We start from the raw sequence: 16,054 nt of genomic DNA, 5'->3' as shown, positions 1-16,054 counted from the left end.
GTTAAACCTCAATCTGACCCAAACCACAAACACACGATTAAAATAAAGACATGAAAGTGTTTAAAGCAAGAGCGTCTTACCTCAGCACAGTGACGGAACAGAGGAGGAACAGAGGAGGAACAGCCACGGAACAGAGGAGGAACAGCCACAGAACAGAGGAGGAACAGCCACGGAACAGCAGCGGAACAGAGGAGGAACAGCCACGGAACAGCAGCGGAACAGAGGAGGAACAGCCACGGAACAGAGGTGGAACAGCGAAGGAACAGCGAAGGAACAGCGACGGAACAGCAAAGGAACAGCGAAGGAACAGCAGCTCTGGATGAAATCCCCTGGATTCTTTTTTTGCCCGAGGCCAGAGCCTTTTCCCTTCATAAATGAACAGCTACGGCGTAAACACGAGTCTCACGTGAACAGCACAGGCAGCACAGACACATCTGGAGACGACTGAAGCGCCGTGAATAAACCAAGAGGAGAAGAGGGCGGGGGGTGTGTGTGTATGTGTGTGTGAGTGTGTATGTGTGTATGTGAGAGGGGGTGTGTGTGTATGTATATGTGTGTGTATGTATGTGTGTTTTGTGTGTGTACGTGGGTGTGTGTGTGTGTGTGTGTATGTATATGTGTTTTGTGTGTGTACGTGTGAGTCTGAAACTCTCCAAACCTGCTGTGAGGACTTCTAAGAAGTGGACCAGTGAGGCTGTGGAGGAGCTTCGCACGTGTTTGGACACTACAGACTGGGATGTGTTCAAGGCCACAGACAGTTTGGATGAGGACACAGACACTGTGACGTCATACATTCAGTTCTGTGAGGACAGCATCATTCCACCATGCACCAGGGCGACTTTTAACAACGACAAACCCTGGTTCACACCCAGACTGAGACATTTGAGGAGGGAAAAGGAGATGCTTTCAGGGCAGAAGATCGTGAGGGCTACAGGCGTTGCAAGTATGTGTTTAGCAAAGAGGTGGAAAAGGCTAAAGCGAAATACAATACACGTCTGGAGCAGCAATTCTCCACCAACGACTCTGCTTCTGTCTGGAGAGGGCTTAGGCAAATCACCAACTACAGGCCCAAAGCCCCTCCCGCCGTGGACAACAAACAACTAGCAGAAAAGTTAAACGGCTTTTATGCGAGGTTTGAAGTTTCACACCCCTCCCCCTCCTCCCCCACCATCATGGACATTACCTCCAAACCCACCTCGGACCCCCCCTCCTCCCCCACTGCCCTCACAGTTTTGGAGCAGGACGTGACGTGACTGCCGGTCCAGATGATGGTGCAGTTTTACACTTCCATCATTGAGTCCATCCTCACCTCCTCCATCACTGTGTGGTTCACTGGGGCCAGGGACAGAGACAGACAGAGACTGCAGCGCATTGTGCCTCTGCTGAGAAGGTGATTGGCTGCCCCTTCCATCTCTACAGGACCTGTCTCCAGGACTCGGGGGGGAGCAGGCCGTAGAGCAGCTGACACCTCTCACCCTGGACATGGACTATTTGAGCCACTTCCCTCTGGCAGGAGGCTACGGTCCATTGGGACCAGAACCTCTCGTCATAAGAACAGTTTGTTCCCCTCTGCTGTTTGTCTCATGACACTTTATAATATCTGCACTAAACTGGACACTTTATAACACCGGTCACTTTAATAAGACACTTTGCACTGTTGTTCTGATGCTGCTGTTGTACATATTTTTTCCCTTTAAGTATTTCATTTGATTTTTTTAAACATATCTTTTTAACTTTGTGCATGTCCTTATTTGTATTTGTATTTATTCAGTGTGTTTATGTTGCACTTTTTCACCGAAGCAAGTTCCTAGTTTGTGAACTGTGTTCACAGACTATGGCAATAAAAGTCTAATGATTCTGATTCTGATATGTGTTTTGTGTGTGTGTGTACGTGTGTGTGTATGTGTGTGTATATGTGTATGTGTATTTGTGTGTGTGAGTCAGACCGTATCATCAGGAACATTCATAAACTGTATAAAGAAGTGAACTGAGTGATGTCACCCACAGTGTCACACAACCAAAGAGCCAATCAGGAGTGAGGGTGTTGAAGGTTACGCCCCTTCCCACCCACACCGCTGATTTAGCAGAGAGCGACTGCTTAGCAACGCTGTCAATCAAACCTGTTCCTAATGCCTCGGGAAAAGAAGGACCTGATTTGTCTGTTATTAATGTTCAGATCTTGATTTACAGACACAATAGTGAAATAAAAACCCCAGGATCATGTAGAGGGTTAATACGAACATTTAAGACCAGAATGAGTCTGACACAGGGACAGACACAGGGGGCGCTGTTTATACACAGACAGTGAACTGGAGCCAGAGTCGATGGAGCAGGAAGTGCGACATGATCACTTCCTGTTTGGAATACGGCGCGGCAGGTTAGCTATGTCCATTTATATAAACGGTCTATGATTGTTAGTCATGTTAGCTTTAGCCGTTAGCCATTAGCACAGAACAAAGAACAAAGAACCACAACAAACAGGATTCATGCCATTTATTTGAACTCATTTTAATGGACTTGACCGGAGGCTCTAGTCGTTCTACTGAGGCCGAGCTGCAGAGACAAACAAAACACAACACATGTTTAACGCTGCACTATGTCACTTTTCTGATCCTACTTGCCTCCATGGAGATTATATGCAGTAGATTTGCCTGGAATAGGAAGTTCCACAGTACGGCATTAAACATATCCAGCGTTTATTGAAACCGGTGTTTTTAGCGCTCAAAAAATACTTCAAAAACATGCGTTCTTACTGTGAACAGGCTCACCTCTCCACAGATCTGACCTGTACATTTTCTGGTGACATCATCTGCATTTCTACGTGGAAATAGAGAAGTTTAAGGCTGCACTGTGGAACATTTCAGGCACAGCAATAACATCTCCATGGAGACAAAGCAGCGTAGAATGGACTAGAATAAAAATGATACAACTGAAAAAAGCAAAAACACTGGAGCATAAATGTAACAACACACGTGTGTGTGTGGGGGGGGGGGGGGGGGACTGCACCTTTAAGAGCGACTGGGCCTTACCTTTAAGAGAGACTGGGCCATTTCTTTAAGAGAGACTGGGCCATACCTTTAAGAGTCACAGGGCCGTACCTTTAAGAGTCACAGGGCCATACCTTTAAGAGTCACAGGGCCGTACCTTTAAGAGTCACAGGGCCGTACCTTTAAGAGTGACGCAGCTTTACCTTTAAGAGAGACGTAGCTTTCGTGGGTCGTGGTAACGGTCTTGGTTCGACAGCTGTAGACTCCTTCATTTGCTTTGGTCACATTCTTGAGAGTCAATGTTCCACTTTTTTCCCAGCTGAAAAACACAGACACATTACTGTCTGCATTTGACCACACAAACACAGGGAGAACACGCAAAACACAGAAAAACACGGAAGTTGAACCAGGCTCTGAGTGCTCCTGTGCCCAGGACAGATCATGACACAATCTGGTGTAAATTTTACAGTTGAGTCTGGGACTCCACCCTGAGTCACCTGATGACTCGGCCACGGTGTTTGAAAGTCGCAGGTGCCACTTTGATGACACCCGTTTTTTTGTCTTTCTCTAAACACCGCAGAGTGATGTCATCGCCGTCCATCACAGGAAGAGGTGGGGCTTCCAGGACACTGTAGATAACTGCAATAAAAAAATAATACATTTAAAAATAATTTTAAAACAAAGTGTGCAAAAGTTAAGGTTTTATAGCTTCTATATTCTTCTAGCTGAACCACAGGCTAGTAGCCTCTATAACCCTGTTCAAATGTTCCACAGTGGAGCTTTAACTCTGTTCTAATATAGTGTCCTTCTCGTTTACTTACTGATGGAAGGAGGTTTTCACTCAAAATCTCATGATACATGGCTAAATTCATTATTTCCTTTACACGGATCAGTCGTCCTGGTCCCTTTGCAGAAAAACAGCCCCAAAGCATGATGTTTCCACCCCCATGATTCACAGTAGGTCTGGTGTTCTTTGGATGAAACTCAGCATGAAACTTTTTTACCAAAAAGTTGTATTTTGGTTTGATCTGACCATGTGACATTGTCCCAATCCTCTTCTGGATCATCCAAATGCTTCTGTCAAACTTCAGACGGGCCTGGACATGTCCTGTCTTAATCAGGGGACACGTCTGGCACTGCAGGATTTGAGTCCCTGGTGGTGTAGTGTGTTACTGATGGTCCCTTTGTTACTTTGGTCCCAGTTCTCTGCAGGTCATTCACTCGGTCGTGTGGTTCTGGGGTTTTTGCTCTTTGTTCTTGTGTCATTTTGACCCCACGGGGTCAGATCTTGGTGGAGCCCCAGGTCTTGGTCTTGTTCCATTTTGTAATACTTGCTCCACAGTTGATTTGTTGACTCCAGCTCTTACCTGTTGCAGATTGAGTGTTCGGGGCCTGGTGTCTACAGTTTTGTTTGTGGTTCCTTTGCTCTTTGGTCTTGTCCATAGTGGAGTTTGAGTCTGACTGTTTGAGGTTGTGGACATGTGTCTTTTATACTGAGGACGAGTTCAAACAGGGGCCATTAATACAGAGAACGAGTGGAGGACAGAGGAGCCTCTGAAAGAAGAAGGTACAGGTCTGAGAGACACAGATCTTTATTGTTTGTAGGAGACAAATACTTATTTTACTGAAGAATTTACCAATTAATTTATTAAAAATCCTACAGTGTGATTTCCTGGATTCTTTCATTCTGTCTCATAGTTGAAGTGAAACTATGATGAAAATTACAGGCGTCTCTCATATTTTTACGTGGGAGAACTTGAACAATTGGGGCTGAATAAATACTTTTTTGCTCCACTGTGTATCATTGAATGATTTTTCTTAGGCCCCTAGTGGTTCCAGTGAGTGTTCAGGTGGTACCGGTGTTGCTGATGTTGAGGAAGTTGCTCTGTTGGCCCAGATCAGACTGGCACCAGAACAGATAGTCAGACCAAGGGTACCCCATCTTCTGCGAGCAGCTCAGGAGCCCCCCGGACACCTGAGCTCCAGGACACGCCTCAATCACACCACTCCATTTGTCCGACCTGCACAGAGACACGCCCCCATCACCACAGAGACACGCCCCCATCACCACAGAGACACGCCCCTATCACCACAGAGACACGCCCCCATCACCACAGAGACACGCCCCCATCACCACAGAGACACGCCCCATCATCACAGAGACACGCCCCACTAGACACGCCCCCATCACCACAGAGACACGCCCCCATCACCACAGAGACACGCCCCATCACCACAGAGACACGCCCCACTAGACACGCCCCCATCACCACAGAGACACTCAAAATAAAAGTTTCATTTCAGTCAGAGCCAGTGAACTGAGCTGGGATGTAGTCTGGGACTGGTTCAGTCAAAGGTTTGTAAACAGTAACATCAGGGAGCCAGGGCAAAGTTTAATTTTGTAAAAGTGTCAGGAGGCAGTGCTCTTTTTCAGCAGTGAGCAGGTAAGTGGGAGGAGCTAACCCTGGGGGACTTCATTAAGAAAAGGCGCGGAGCCTGACAGTGAAGGACCACCCACAGGTACAACCTCAACAGGTCCAGGGCGGTAACCTGACAACAACACAGTTTTTAAAAGTCTAAACCAGGACTAAACTAGGACTAAACCAGGACTAAACTAGGACCAAACCAGGACTAAACTAGGACCAAACCAGGACTAAACCAGGACTGAACCAGGACTAAACCAGGACTGAACCAGGACCAAACCAGGACTAAACTAGGACTAAACCAGGACTAAACTAGGACCAAACCAGGACTAAACCAGGACTAAACCAGGACTGAACCAGGACTAAACCAGGACTGAACCAGGACCAAACCAGGACTAAACCAGGACTAAACCAGGTCTAAAGGCATACTTCATGATCCTCCAGACGTCGTACTCGCCCTCGGGCAGTCTGCAGCCGACAGTCATCAGCTCGTTGTGGAAGAACTGAGTTCTATTGTAGTTCAGGACATCGATGGTAACCTTGGCAACAGGAGCTGAGTCGTCTGAATCAAAATAATGAGAAACATTTGGCTGTGTTACTAAATTTAAATGACATCACAACATTCTATTGGCCAATAATATTTAAAACTGATGGGGGCAGGTAAAATGAATATTATTAAAATGTGGATGATACAACTCAAACATTAATAGAAGTGATCAGCATTTAGGGAGTGCACAGAGACAAGTGGACTGTGGTCGAGGGGTACAGTGGGTCTGAGTCCTGTGGGTCAGTCAGACAGGGACATCAGACAGGGACATCAGACAGGGACATCAGACAGGGGCTTCAGACAGGGACATCAGACAGGGACATCAGACAGGGACATCAGACAGGGGCTTCAGACAGGGACATCAGACAGGGACATCAGACAGGGACATCAGACAGGGGCTTCAGACAGGGACATCAGACAGGGACATCAGACAGGGGCTTCAGACAGGGGCTTCAGACAGGGGCTTCAGACAGGGACATCAGACAGGGGCTTCAGACAGGGACATCAGACAGGGACATCAGACAGGGACATCAGACAGGGGCTTCAGACAGGGGCTTCAGACAGGGACATCAGACAGGGACATCAGACAGGGACATCAGACAGGGACATCAGACAGGGGCTTCAGACAGGGGCTTCAGACAGGGACATCAGACAGGGACATCAGACAGGGACATCAGACAGGGGCTTCAGACAGGGACATCAGACAGGGACATCAGACAGGGACATCAGACAGGGGCTTCAGACAGGGACATCAGACAGGGACATCAGACAGGGGCTTCAGACAGGGGCTTCAGACAGGGGCTTCAGACAGGGACATCAGACAGGGGCTTCAGACAGGGACATCAGACAGGGACATCAGACAGGGACATCAGACAGGGGCTTCAGACAGGGGCTTCAGACAGGGACATCAGACAGGGGCTTCAGACAGGGACATCAGACAGGGACATCAGACAGGGACATCAGACAGGGGCTTCAGACAGGGGCTTCAGACAGGGACATCAGACAGGGGCTTCAGACAGGGACATCAGACAGGGACATCAGACAGGGACATCAGACAGGGGCTTCAGACAGGGGCTTCAGACAGGGACATCAGACAGGGACATCAGACAGGGGCTTCAGACCAAAGCTTCAGACCAAAGCATCAGGAGCATTGGATTTACGTGCAAAGTCTATGGGGGACAGCCGCTTGTCCTTCCACGGCGCGTTTCAATCGTGGATGCAGTGTGTTTGAGCTGAGTTGCTGATGCCAGAGTTGAAAAATCAGACATTTCAGTGAAATTTGCAGAGCGTCAATAAGTTTCAAGTGTCTGCCCTCAAATGCAAAGGTATTCTGAAACAGCACAATAATGCTCACGAGCGCTCCTGAGTGTTCTAAGGGCTCACGAGCGCTCCTGAGTGTTCTAAGGACTCACGAGCGCTCCTGAGTGTTCTAAGGGCTCACGAGCGCTCCTGAGTGTTCTAAGGGCTCACGAGCGCTCCTGAGTGTTCTAAGGGCTCACGAGCGCTCCTGAGTGTTCTAAGGGCTCACGAGCGCTCCTGAGTGTTCTAAGGGCTCACGAGCGCTCCTGAGTGTTCTAAGGGCTCACGAGCGCTCCTGAGTGTTCTAAGGACTCACGAGCGCTCCTGAGTGTTCTTAGGACATACTAGTATAAGATAGTTGTTCAAATTTTACCTCATGTTTCTTTGTCCCATAATCACTGACCTTCCACCAACAGGAAGGTATGCCAGGGCAAACTAAGCAGAGATAGAGTGCCATCATCCCAGCAGGTCCACACTCCCTGGTGCTCACGGGAAACAGAGTCTATAGTGTAGTTTATGGGGTGGGTCGCAGGCTGGCTCAGAACCACCTGGACAAGACAAACTGTGAGTCACACTCGAGCACATGAACGAGGACTAAACCAGGACTGAACAAGGACTGAACCAGGACTGAATCAGGACTGAACCAGGACTAAAGCAGGAGTCATTTTACCGTCATGTTCCTGGAGTCCATGTGGGTGTGGATCAGTTGCAGGTTGCAGTTTTGGCTGTTGTTGTACTTGTCTGTTCTGACTTCACACGAGAACGTCACAGAGTCTCCAGTTCGAAGGGACCAGGCAGGAGCCACTTCAAACCGTGTCACCATCAAGGGACGACTATTCTGGTCCTTTATCTCTGCAGCAAAGAGAGGATGAAACCGGGTCTGAACCAGGTCTGAACTGGGTCTGAACCAGGTCTGAACCAAGTCTGAACCGGGTCTGAACAGGGTCTTAGGTCTCACCGGCGTCTGTGAGGTTGAGGACGTTGCTCCTGAGTCCAGTGGAGGATTCGCACCAGAACAGGTTGTACAGTCGTGTTTTTAAGGGGAAAAAGGAGGAGGCGACGGAGCAGGAGAGGAGGTCCCCAGAGCGCTCCTGCTGTGGACACTCAGAGATGCTCCCTTCTTTCTCACTCGCACTGAACACAAACACACAACAACATGATGTCCTCCTCAGAAACATACCTGGAGTTGTGTTTCGTTTCAGTTGCAGATGTTTCAGTCCTGCTGTTTTAGTCTAACTTCACTCCATTGAGAAAAAGATTAATGCCAAACTACAGAACATTCCAGGGAAAGCAATAACATCAGTTGAGCATTATTCATTTTCCCTAAAACATAATTCATATAATTATATTTAAGATGTTGATATAACTTCTCTCTGGTTGAACATGGCAGACATGTCGAGGTAAGCACCTTAATATTAAGAAGAGCAAAATCTCACATTAATTGTTACCATGGTAACTGTATGACAAATGTCTGTGAACAGAAGTCTAGAAAAATATACTGACTAAATACAGAAAGTAGTGAGTTTTTTAAACGTACTGATGACATCCAAACAGAATCACAGAAACAGAAACACGTGTGGTGTCTGCTCACCTCAGGATCCTCCACTCAGCGCCCCCTGCAGGCAGAGCACAGCTCACCGTCAGAGTTTTACCGTGAAAGAAATTGACTCTCTGGACTCGGGACAACTGCAATGTCACCACCGGGGACGGGTCTGAAACAAAGAAGAAGGTTCACAGCAATGTCCATCCACCGAACCATCTTAAGGTCAAGGTCTACACATGAGGAAATGTGTCAACTGCATTTGACCCGTCCTTCAGAGTCTCTGGGTTACACCTGCATTTGACCCGTCCTTCAGAGTCTCTGGGTTACACCTGCATTTGACCCGTCCTTCAGAGTCTCTGGGTTACACCTGCATTTGACCCGTCCTTCAGAGTCTCTGGGTTACACCTGCGTTTGACCCGTCCTTCAGAGTCTCTGGGTTACACCTGTCAGGAGCAGTGGTCCATCTGTAGATCTTGAGCTGGTCTTGGTCAGGAGGATTTGATCCCAGTCGGCTCTGTGTTTCTGTGCTCTCTTAGCCCCTCCCTTCTGTGTCCTCGTCTGGAGCTGGGCGGAGATTCTGGCTCCTCCCACTACGCACCTGCAGCTCATGAACAATCAAAGGGACCGAGGATCTGACACTCGTTGCCTGATCGTCCGTGTGTCCCCTGTGGTACTTGGCTCAGTCTCTATACTCTGGTTATTTTAGTTTTTTTGCCAGATCCCGCTCCTTGGAACTACTCTGCACCTCCGCCTCCGACCCAGCTCTCCTCGACCGGTACGGACACCCCAACCTCTGACCCCACGACCTACGACCTGCTCCAAGACTTCAGCACCCGACACCGCTCTCAACTGTCTGCGCCGTCAACCTGCATTTACATTTATGTGTTTGTAAATAAACTTCTCTAAACGTCTCCTCATCACAGGTGGGATGTTTGTCCAAAGACACAGAGAGAACACGCAAACTCCACACAGAGAGAACACGCAAACTCCACAGACACAGAGAGAACACGCAAACGCCACACAGACACAGAGAGAACACGCAAACTCCACACAGACACAGGGAGAACAAACTCCACACAGACACAGAGAGAACACGCAAACTCCACACAGACACAGAGAGAACACGCAAACTCCACACAGACACAGAGAGAACACGCAAACTCCACACAGACACAGAGAGAACACGCAAACTCCACACAGACACAGAGAGAACACGCAAACTCCGCACAAACACACAGAGAACACGCAAACTCCGCACAGACACACAGAGAACACGCAAACTCCGCACAGACACACAGAGAACACGCAAACTCCGCACAGACACAGAGAGAACACGCAAACTCCGCACAGACACAGAGAGAACAGGCAAACTCCACACAGACACAGAGAGAACAGGCAAACTCCACACAGACACAGAGAGAACAGGCAAACTCCACACAGACACAGAGAGAACACGCAAACTCCACACAAACACAGAGAGAACACGCAAACTCCACACAGACACAGAGAGAACACGCAAACTCCACAAGACACACAGAGAACACACAAACTCCACAGACACACAGAGAACATGCAAACTCCACACAGACACAGAGAGAACACGGAAACTCCACACAGAGAGAACACGCAAACTCCACACAGACACACAGAGAACACGCAAACTCCGCACAGACACAGAGAGAACATGCAAACTCCACACAGACACACAGAGAGAACACACAAACTCCACACAGACACAGGGAGAACACGCAAACTCCACACAGACACAGGGAGAACACGCAAACTCCGCACAGACACAGAGAGAACACGCAAATTCCACACAGACACAGAGAGAACACGCAAACTCCACACAGACACAGAGAGTACACGCAAACTCCACACAGACACACAGAGAGAACCCGCAAACTCCACACAGACACAGGGAGAACACGCAAACTCCACACAGACACAGTCCGTGTCTCACCCTGGACCCATATGAGCCTGTGGTCCGACTCCACCATAATATCCTGGTTCTGGTCGGGTCCGTGGCCCTCACAGCTGTAGAGGCCCCTGTGCTCCAGAGTCACAGGACTCAGACGGACGGAGAGGGGCCCCGAGGAGGAGGAGCCAGAGGCCAGCACCTGAAACACAACAGAGTCTGTGCATTTCATCCTATTACAGTCCAGTTTACAGAACATCAGGAACATCCAGAACATCAGGAACATCCAGAACACGGCTGCTCGGGTCTAGAACCAGGAAGTACGAGCACACGCCAGGACTAAACCAGGATTAAACCAGGACTAAACCAGGACTAAACCAGGTCTAAACCAAGATTAAACCAGGACTAAACCAGGACTGAACCAGGACTAAACCAGGACTAAACCAGGACTAAACCAGGTCTAAACCAGGACTAAACCAGGATTAAACCAGGACTAAACCAGGTCTAAACCAAGATTAAACCAGGACTAAACCAGGACTAAACCAGGACTGAACCAGGACTAAACCAGGACTAAACCAGGACTAAACCAGGATTAAACCAGGACTAAACCAGGACTAAACCAGGTCTAAACCAAGATTAAACCAGGACTAAACCAGGTCTAAACCAAGATTAAACCAGGACTAAACCAGGACTGAACCAGGACTAAACCAGGACTAAACCAGGACTGAACCAGGACTAAACCAGGACTAAACCAGGACTGAACCAGGACTAAACCAGGACTAAACCAGGACTAAACCAGGACTAAACCAGGACTAAACCAAGATTAAACCAGGACTAAACCAGGACTGAACCAGGACTAAACCAGGACTAAACCAGGACTAAACCAGGACTAAACCAGGACTAAACCAAGATTAAACCAGGACTGAACCAGGACTAAACCAGGACTAAACCAGGACTAAAGCAGGACTGAACCAGGACTAAACCAGGACTAAACCAGGACTAAACCAGGTCTAAACCAGGACTAAACCAGGATTAAACCAGGACTAAACCAGGTCTAAACCAAGATTAAACCAGGACTAAACCAGGACTGAACCAGGACTAAACCAGGACTAAACCAGGACTGAACCAGGACTAAACCAGGACTAAACCAGGACTAAACCAGGTCTAAACCAGGTCTAAACCAGGTCTAAACCAGGACTAAACCAGGTCTAAACCAGGTCTAATCCAGGACTAAACCAGGACTAAACCAGGTCTAAACCAGGTCTAAACCAGGACTAAACCAGGTCTAAACCAGGACTAAACCAGGTCTAAACCAGGTCTAATCCAGGACTAAACCAGGACTAAACCAGGTCTAAACCAGGTCTAAACCAGGACTAAACCAGGTCTAAACCAGGTCTAAACCAGGACTAAACCAGGTCTAAACCAGGTCTAAACCAGGACTAAACCTGGTGAATCAGTGTTTGAGTTTTGTTCAGTTTAAACCTGAACATTCTTCTTGTAGATGTGACTCAGGCCTCGACTTTGACGATGTTTAACTCCAGACTCAAAAGGTTCTGCTGCTGTGACTGAAAGGGTTTTATTCTGCCTGTTTTAATGTTTTATGATGATTATTTATGTTTTGATTTGTTGTTTTGTGATTTTAATGTTTTTCTTATTCTGTAAAACACTGAACTGAATGACTTTGTGCAGCTTTTATCTAATGAGTTTATCATTTCAGTTCATAAATCAAACCTTCTGCAGCTCTGACCACAGTGTGAAGACAAAGTCCCCAGATCGATGTCCTCATGACTGACAGGCCTAAATCTGGACACCACACAAACACGGGAGTACAGCTGTGGTCAGACCTGAATAGCCCCGAGGATGGTGTGGACCAGTCGGAGTCTGGTCTCAGACCGGTCCTGGTCCTGGACTTGGTCTACGGAGCATGTGATCAGCACAGAGCCGCCTAACGACAGGTTCTTGGCATCTGGGGCATCCACCTCCATCTGCAGCTGCACCACTCTGCCCCCTGCAGGACTGTGGGCATCTGCACACACACACACACACACACACACACACACACACCCCCACACACACACACACACACACACACACATGGACATTACATTGACTTCCTTTCATTTCCTGGAGACTGATCTGAACCTTAACCATAGTCACTACTGGTCGAACCTCAACTCTGACCTAAACCTTAACATATTCAACTAAAATGTGTTTATCGAACATATTTAAAATACAACTGAAGCTGTGCAAAGTGCTTCACATAAACAACAACAAACAAAAACAGTACATACAGTGAGGCAAATAAGTATTTGAACACCTGTCTATCAGCTAGAATTCTGCCCCTCACAGACCTGTTACTCCACCTTTAAAAACTCCACCTCCACTCCACTTATTCTCCTAAATTAGAAGCTCCTGTTTGAGGTCGTTAGCTGCATAAAGACACCTGTCCACCCCAGACAATCAGTAAGACTCCAACTACTGACATGGACAAGACCAAAGAACTGTCAAAATGCACAAGAGACAAAACTGTAGACCTCCACAAGGAAAGGGCAAAGGGGAAGTGCCAAGCAGCTTGGAGAAAAAAGATCCACTGTTGGAGCAATTATTAGAAAATGGAAGAAGCTAAACATGACGGTCAATCTCCCTCGGACTGGGGCTCCATGTGAGATCTCACCTCGTGGGGTCTCAATGATCCTAAGAAAGGAGAGGAATCAACCCAGAACTACACGGGAGGAGCTGGTCAATGAAAAGAGCTGGGACCACCGTCTCCAAGGTTACTGTTAGTAATACACTAAGACGTCATGGTTTAAAATCATGGCACAGAAGGTTCCCCTGATTAAACCAGCACATGTCCAGGCCCGTCTTAAGTTTGACCAATGACCATTTGGATGTGAAGCATGGGGGTGGAAACATCATGCTTTGGGGGTGTTTTTCTGCACATGGGACAGGACGACTGCACTGTATAAGGAGAGGATGACCAGGGCCATGTATTGTGAGATTTTGGGGAACAACCTCCTTCCTCAGTTAGAGCATTGAAGATGGGTCGTGGCTGGGTCTTCAACATGACAATGACCTGAAGCACAGCCAGGACAACCAAGAAGTGGCTCCGTAAGAAGCATATCAAGGTTCTGGAGTGGCCTCGCCAGTCTCCAGACCTAAACCCAATAGAAAATCTTTGGAGGGAGCTCAAACTCTGTGTTTCTCAGAGACAGCCCAGAAACCTGATCTAGAGAAGATCTGTGGAGGAGTGGGCCAAAATCCTGCAGTGTGAGCAAACTGGAGAAAAACTACAGGAAACATTTGAGCTCTGGAACAAAGTCTACTGTACCAAATATTAACATTGATTTTCTCAGGTGTTCAAATACTTATTTGCAGCAGTAACATAAAATAAATTATTTTAAAAATCATACAATGTGATTTCCAGATTTTTTTTTAGATCATGTCTCTCACAGTGGACATGGACCTGAGGTGAACATTTCAGACACTCCATGATTTATAAGTGGGAGAACATGCAAAATCACAGGGTGTTCAAATACTTATTTACCTCAGTGTACAGTAAATACGACACACAGGCAAAGAATAAAACCCCCAGATGTCCTGCTGAGCTGGAACCAGGTGCAGAGAAGAGGAGGGTTTAGTCTGGTCTTAAACTGCTCTACAGACTGACAGGGTCTGACAGGCAGAGGGCGCTGTTACATAGTCTGAGCACCGCCACAGAAAAGGCTCTGTCACCTCTGGACCTGGGCACAGTCAGCAGGAGCTGGTCAGCTGACCTTTGACCTCACACTAAGAGGACCTCACACTGTGAGGCCCAAGAGGACCTCATAAGTCCATATTGATTACACTGTTCTCCATGTCCCAAAGGTAAACGCACAAATGTTGAACCTGATCATTTCCATCAGGGACTAGAGCCACTCACTGAATTACAGCTCAGATCTACATTTGGACACGAGGCCTTTGAGCTGCTCCATCTGGATATTAAAGTCCTATAGAACGTTGTGATGTCGTCTGAAACCCAGCAGACAGATTATTCTAAACACTCAGAGTGTTCATGACAAAGAGCAAGTCTGGTCTAAAATGAGACATAAAAATGTAGAGCACATTTGCACTAAAACATCCTTGAACTGACCGTGAGCTGAGGTCCAGAGCTGCTCTGCACTGAAGAAAAGGCCAAACGCAACTGAAAAACAAACAACAGTCTGATCATGTTTTGATCATGTTATAATGAGATAAAAGTCTTACAGATGAGCGCCTGGAGGAGCATGGTGTCCAGACTGAAGCGGTCAGGAGCCTAATGGACCCTGGACCTGCTCAGTGCAGGTTTGGCATGTGTGGACTTTAGCAGTGCATTGATTTGTCCTCATGTCAGTTCAACTCAAAGTGTTGCTCCACAAATGTTAAACTCCGCCCTCTGCTCCACAAATGTTAAACTCCACCCTCTGCTCCACACAGGTGTGACTGACTCAGTGTCTGTGTGAAGGACATCAAAACCTGGATGACCTTGAATTACCTGCTCTTAAATCCTGAAAAAACAGAGGTCATTGTCGTTGGTCCCAAAGGTCAAAGAGATTCTCTGTCAGACCAGATAATCTCACTCGACAATGTGAGTTTAGCTTCTAGTCCTACTGTAAAAAATCTTGGAGTCCTATTTGATCAAAATCTCTCATTCACAGCCCATATAAACCTAGCTTGTAAAACCGCATACTTTCACCTGTGAAATATAACTAAAATTAGAAATATTTGACCTAAAAACGATGCTGAAAAACTCATCCATGCATTTGTTACTTCCAGACTTGATTACTGTAATTCTCTGCTCGCCGCCTGCCCCAAAAGTACTATAAAGTACTATAAAGTACTATAAAGTACTATAAAGTACTATAAAGTACTATAAAGTACTATAAGGAGCCTCCAGTTGGTCCAAAATGCAGCGGCCAGAGTCCTAACAGGAACTAAAAGAAGAGACCACATCAGTCCTGTACTAAAATATCTGCACTGGCTTCCTGTCGAGCTTAGAATCAAATTCAAAGTCGTCCTCCTGACATACAAAGCCCTAAACGGTTTGGCCCCATCCTATCTGCAAGATGCTATTGTCCCGTACCAGCCAAACAGAGCACTCCGCTCTCAGAATGCAGGACTATTAGTGGTTCCTAGAGTGTCCAAAAGTACAGTGGGAGGGAGAGCATTCAGTTACCAAGCTCCTGTGCTATGGAATCAACTCCCTGCTGATGTTAAACAGGCCCCCACAGTCTCTGTATTTAAGACCAGGCTTAAAACCTTCCTCTTCGGTATAGACCAGGTTACATAGTGAGGGAGTTAGGGACAAACCCGGGATAAGAT

At 47.3% G+C, this 16,054-nt stretch overlaps 1 protein-coding gene across 1 annotated transcript; it reads right to left on the bottom strand.

Moving 5' to 3' along the window:
• Positions 1–2,476: 2,476 nt before the first annotated feature.
• Positions 2,477–15,048, bottom strand: LOC117386622 (uncharacterized). Its single transcript, XM_055229130.1, has 12 exons — positions 14,960–15,048; positions 14,847–14,897; positions 12,562–12,743; positions 10,763–10,919; positions 8,848–8,968; positions 8,215–8,390; positions 7,927–8,108; positions 7,660–7,804; positions 5,840–5,972; positions 4,845–5,008; positions 3,191–3,626; positions 2,477–2,553 (listed from the first exon to the last, which is right to left on the bottom strand). Exons 1-11 carry the CDS (start codon positions 14,979–14,981, stop codon positions 3,481–3,483), a joined length of 1,479 nt encoding a protein of 492 aa, XP_055085105.1. The 5' UTR covers positions 14,982–15,048; the 3' UTR covers positions 2,477–2,553; positions 3,191–3,480.
• Positions 15,049–16,054: the final 1,006 nt, after the last annotated feature.

The sequence above is a fragment of the Periophthalmus magnuspinnatus genome, chromosome 18, assembly GCF_009829125.3.
Source record: "Periophthalmus magnuspinnatus isolate fPerMag1 chromosome 18, fPerMag1.2.pri, whole genome shotgun sequence".
NCBI lineage: Eukaryota > Metazoa > Chordata > Actinopteri > Gobiiformes > Gobiidae > Periophthalmus > Periophthalmus magnuspinnatus.
Note: the sequence above shows the minus strand (reverse complement) of the source record. Positions and strands in the feature narration are given on the sequence as shown.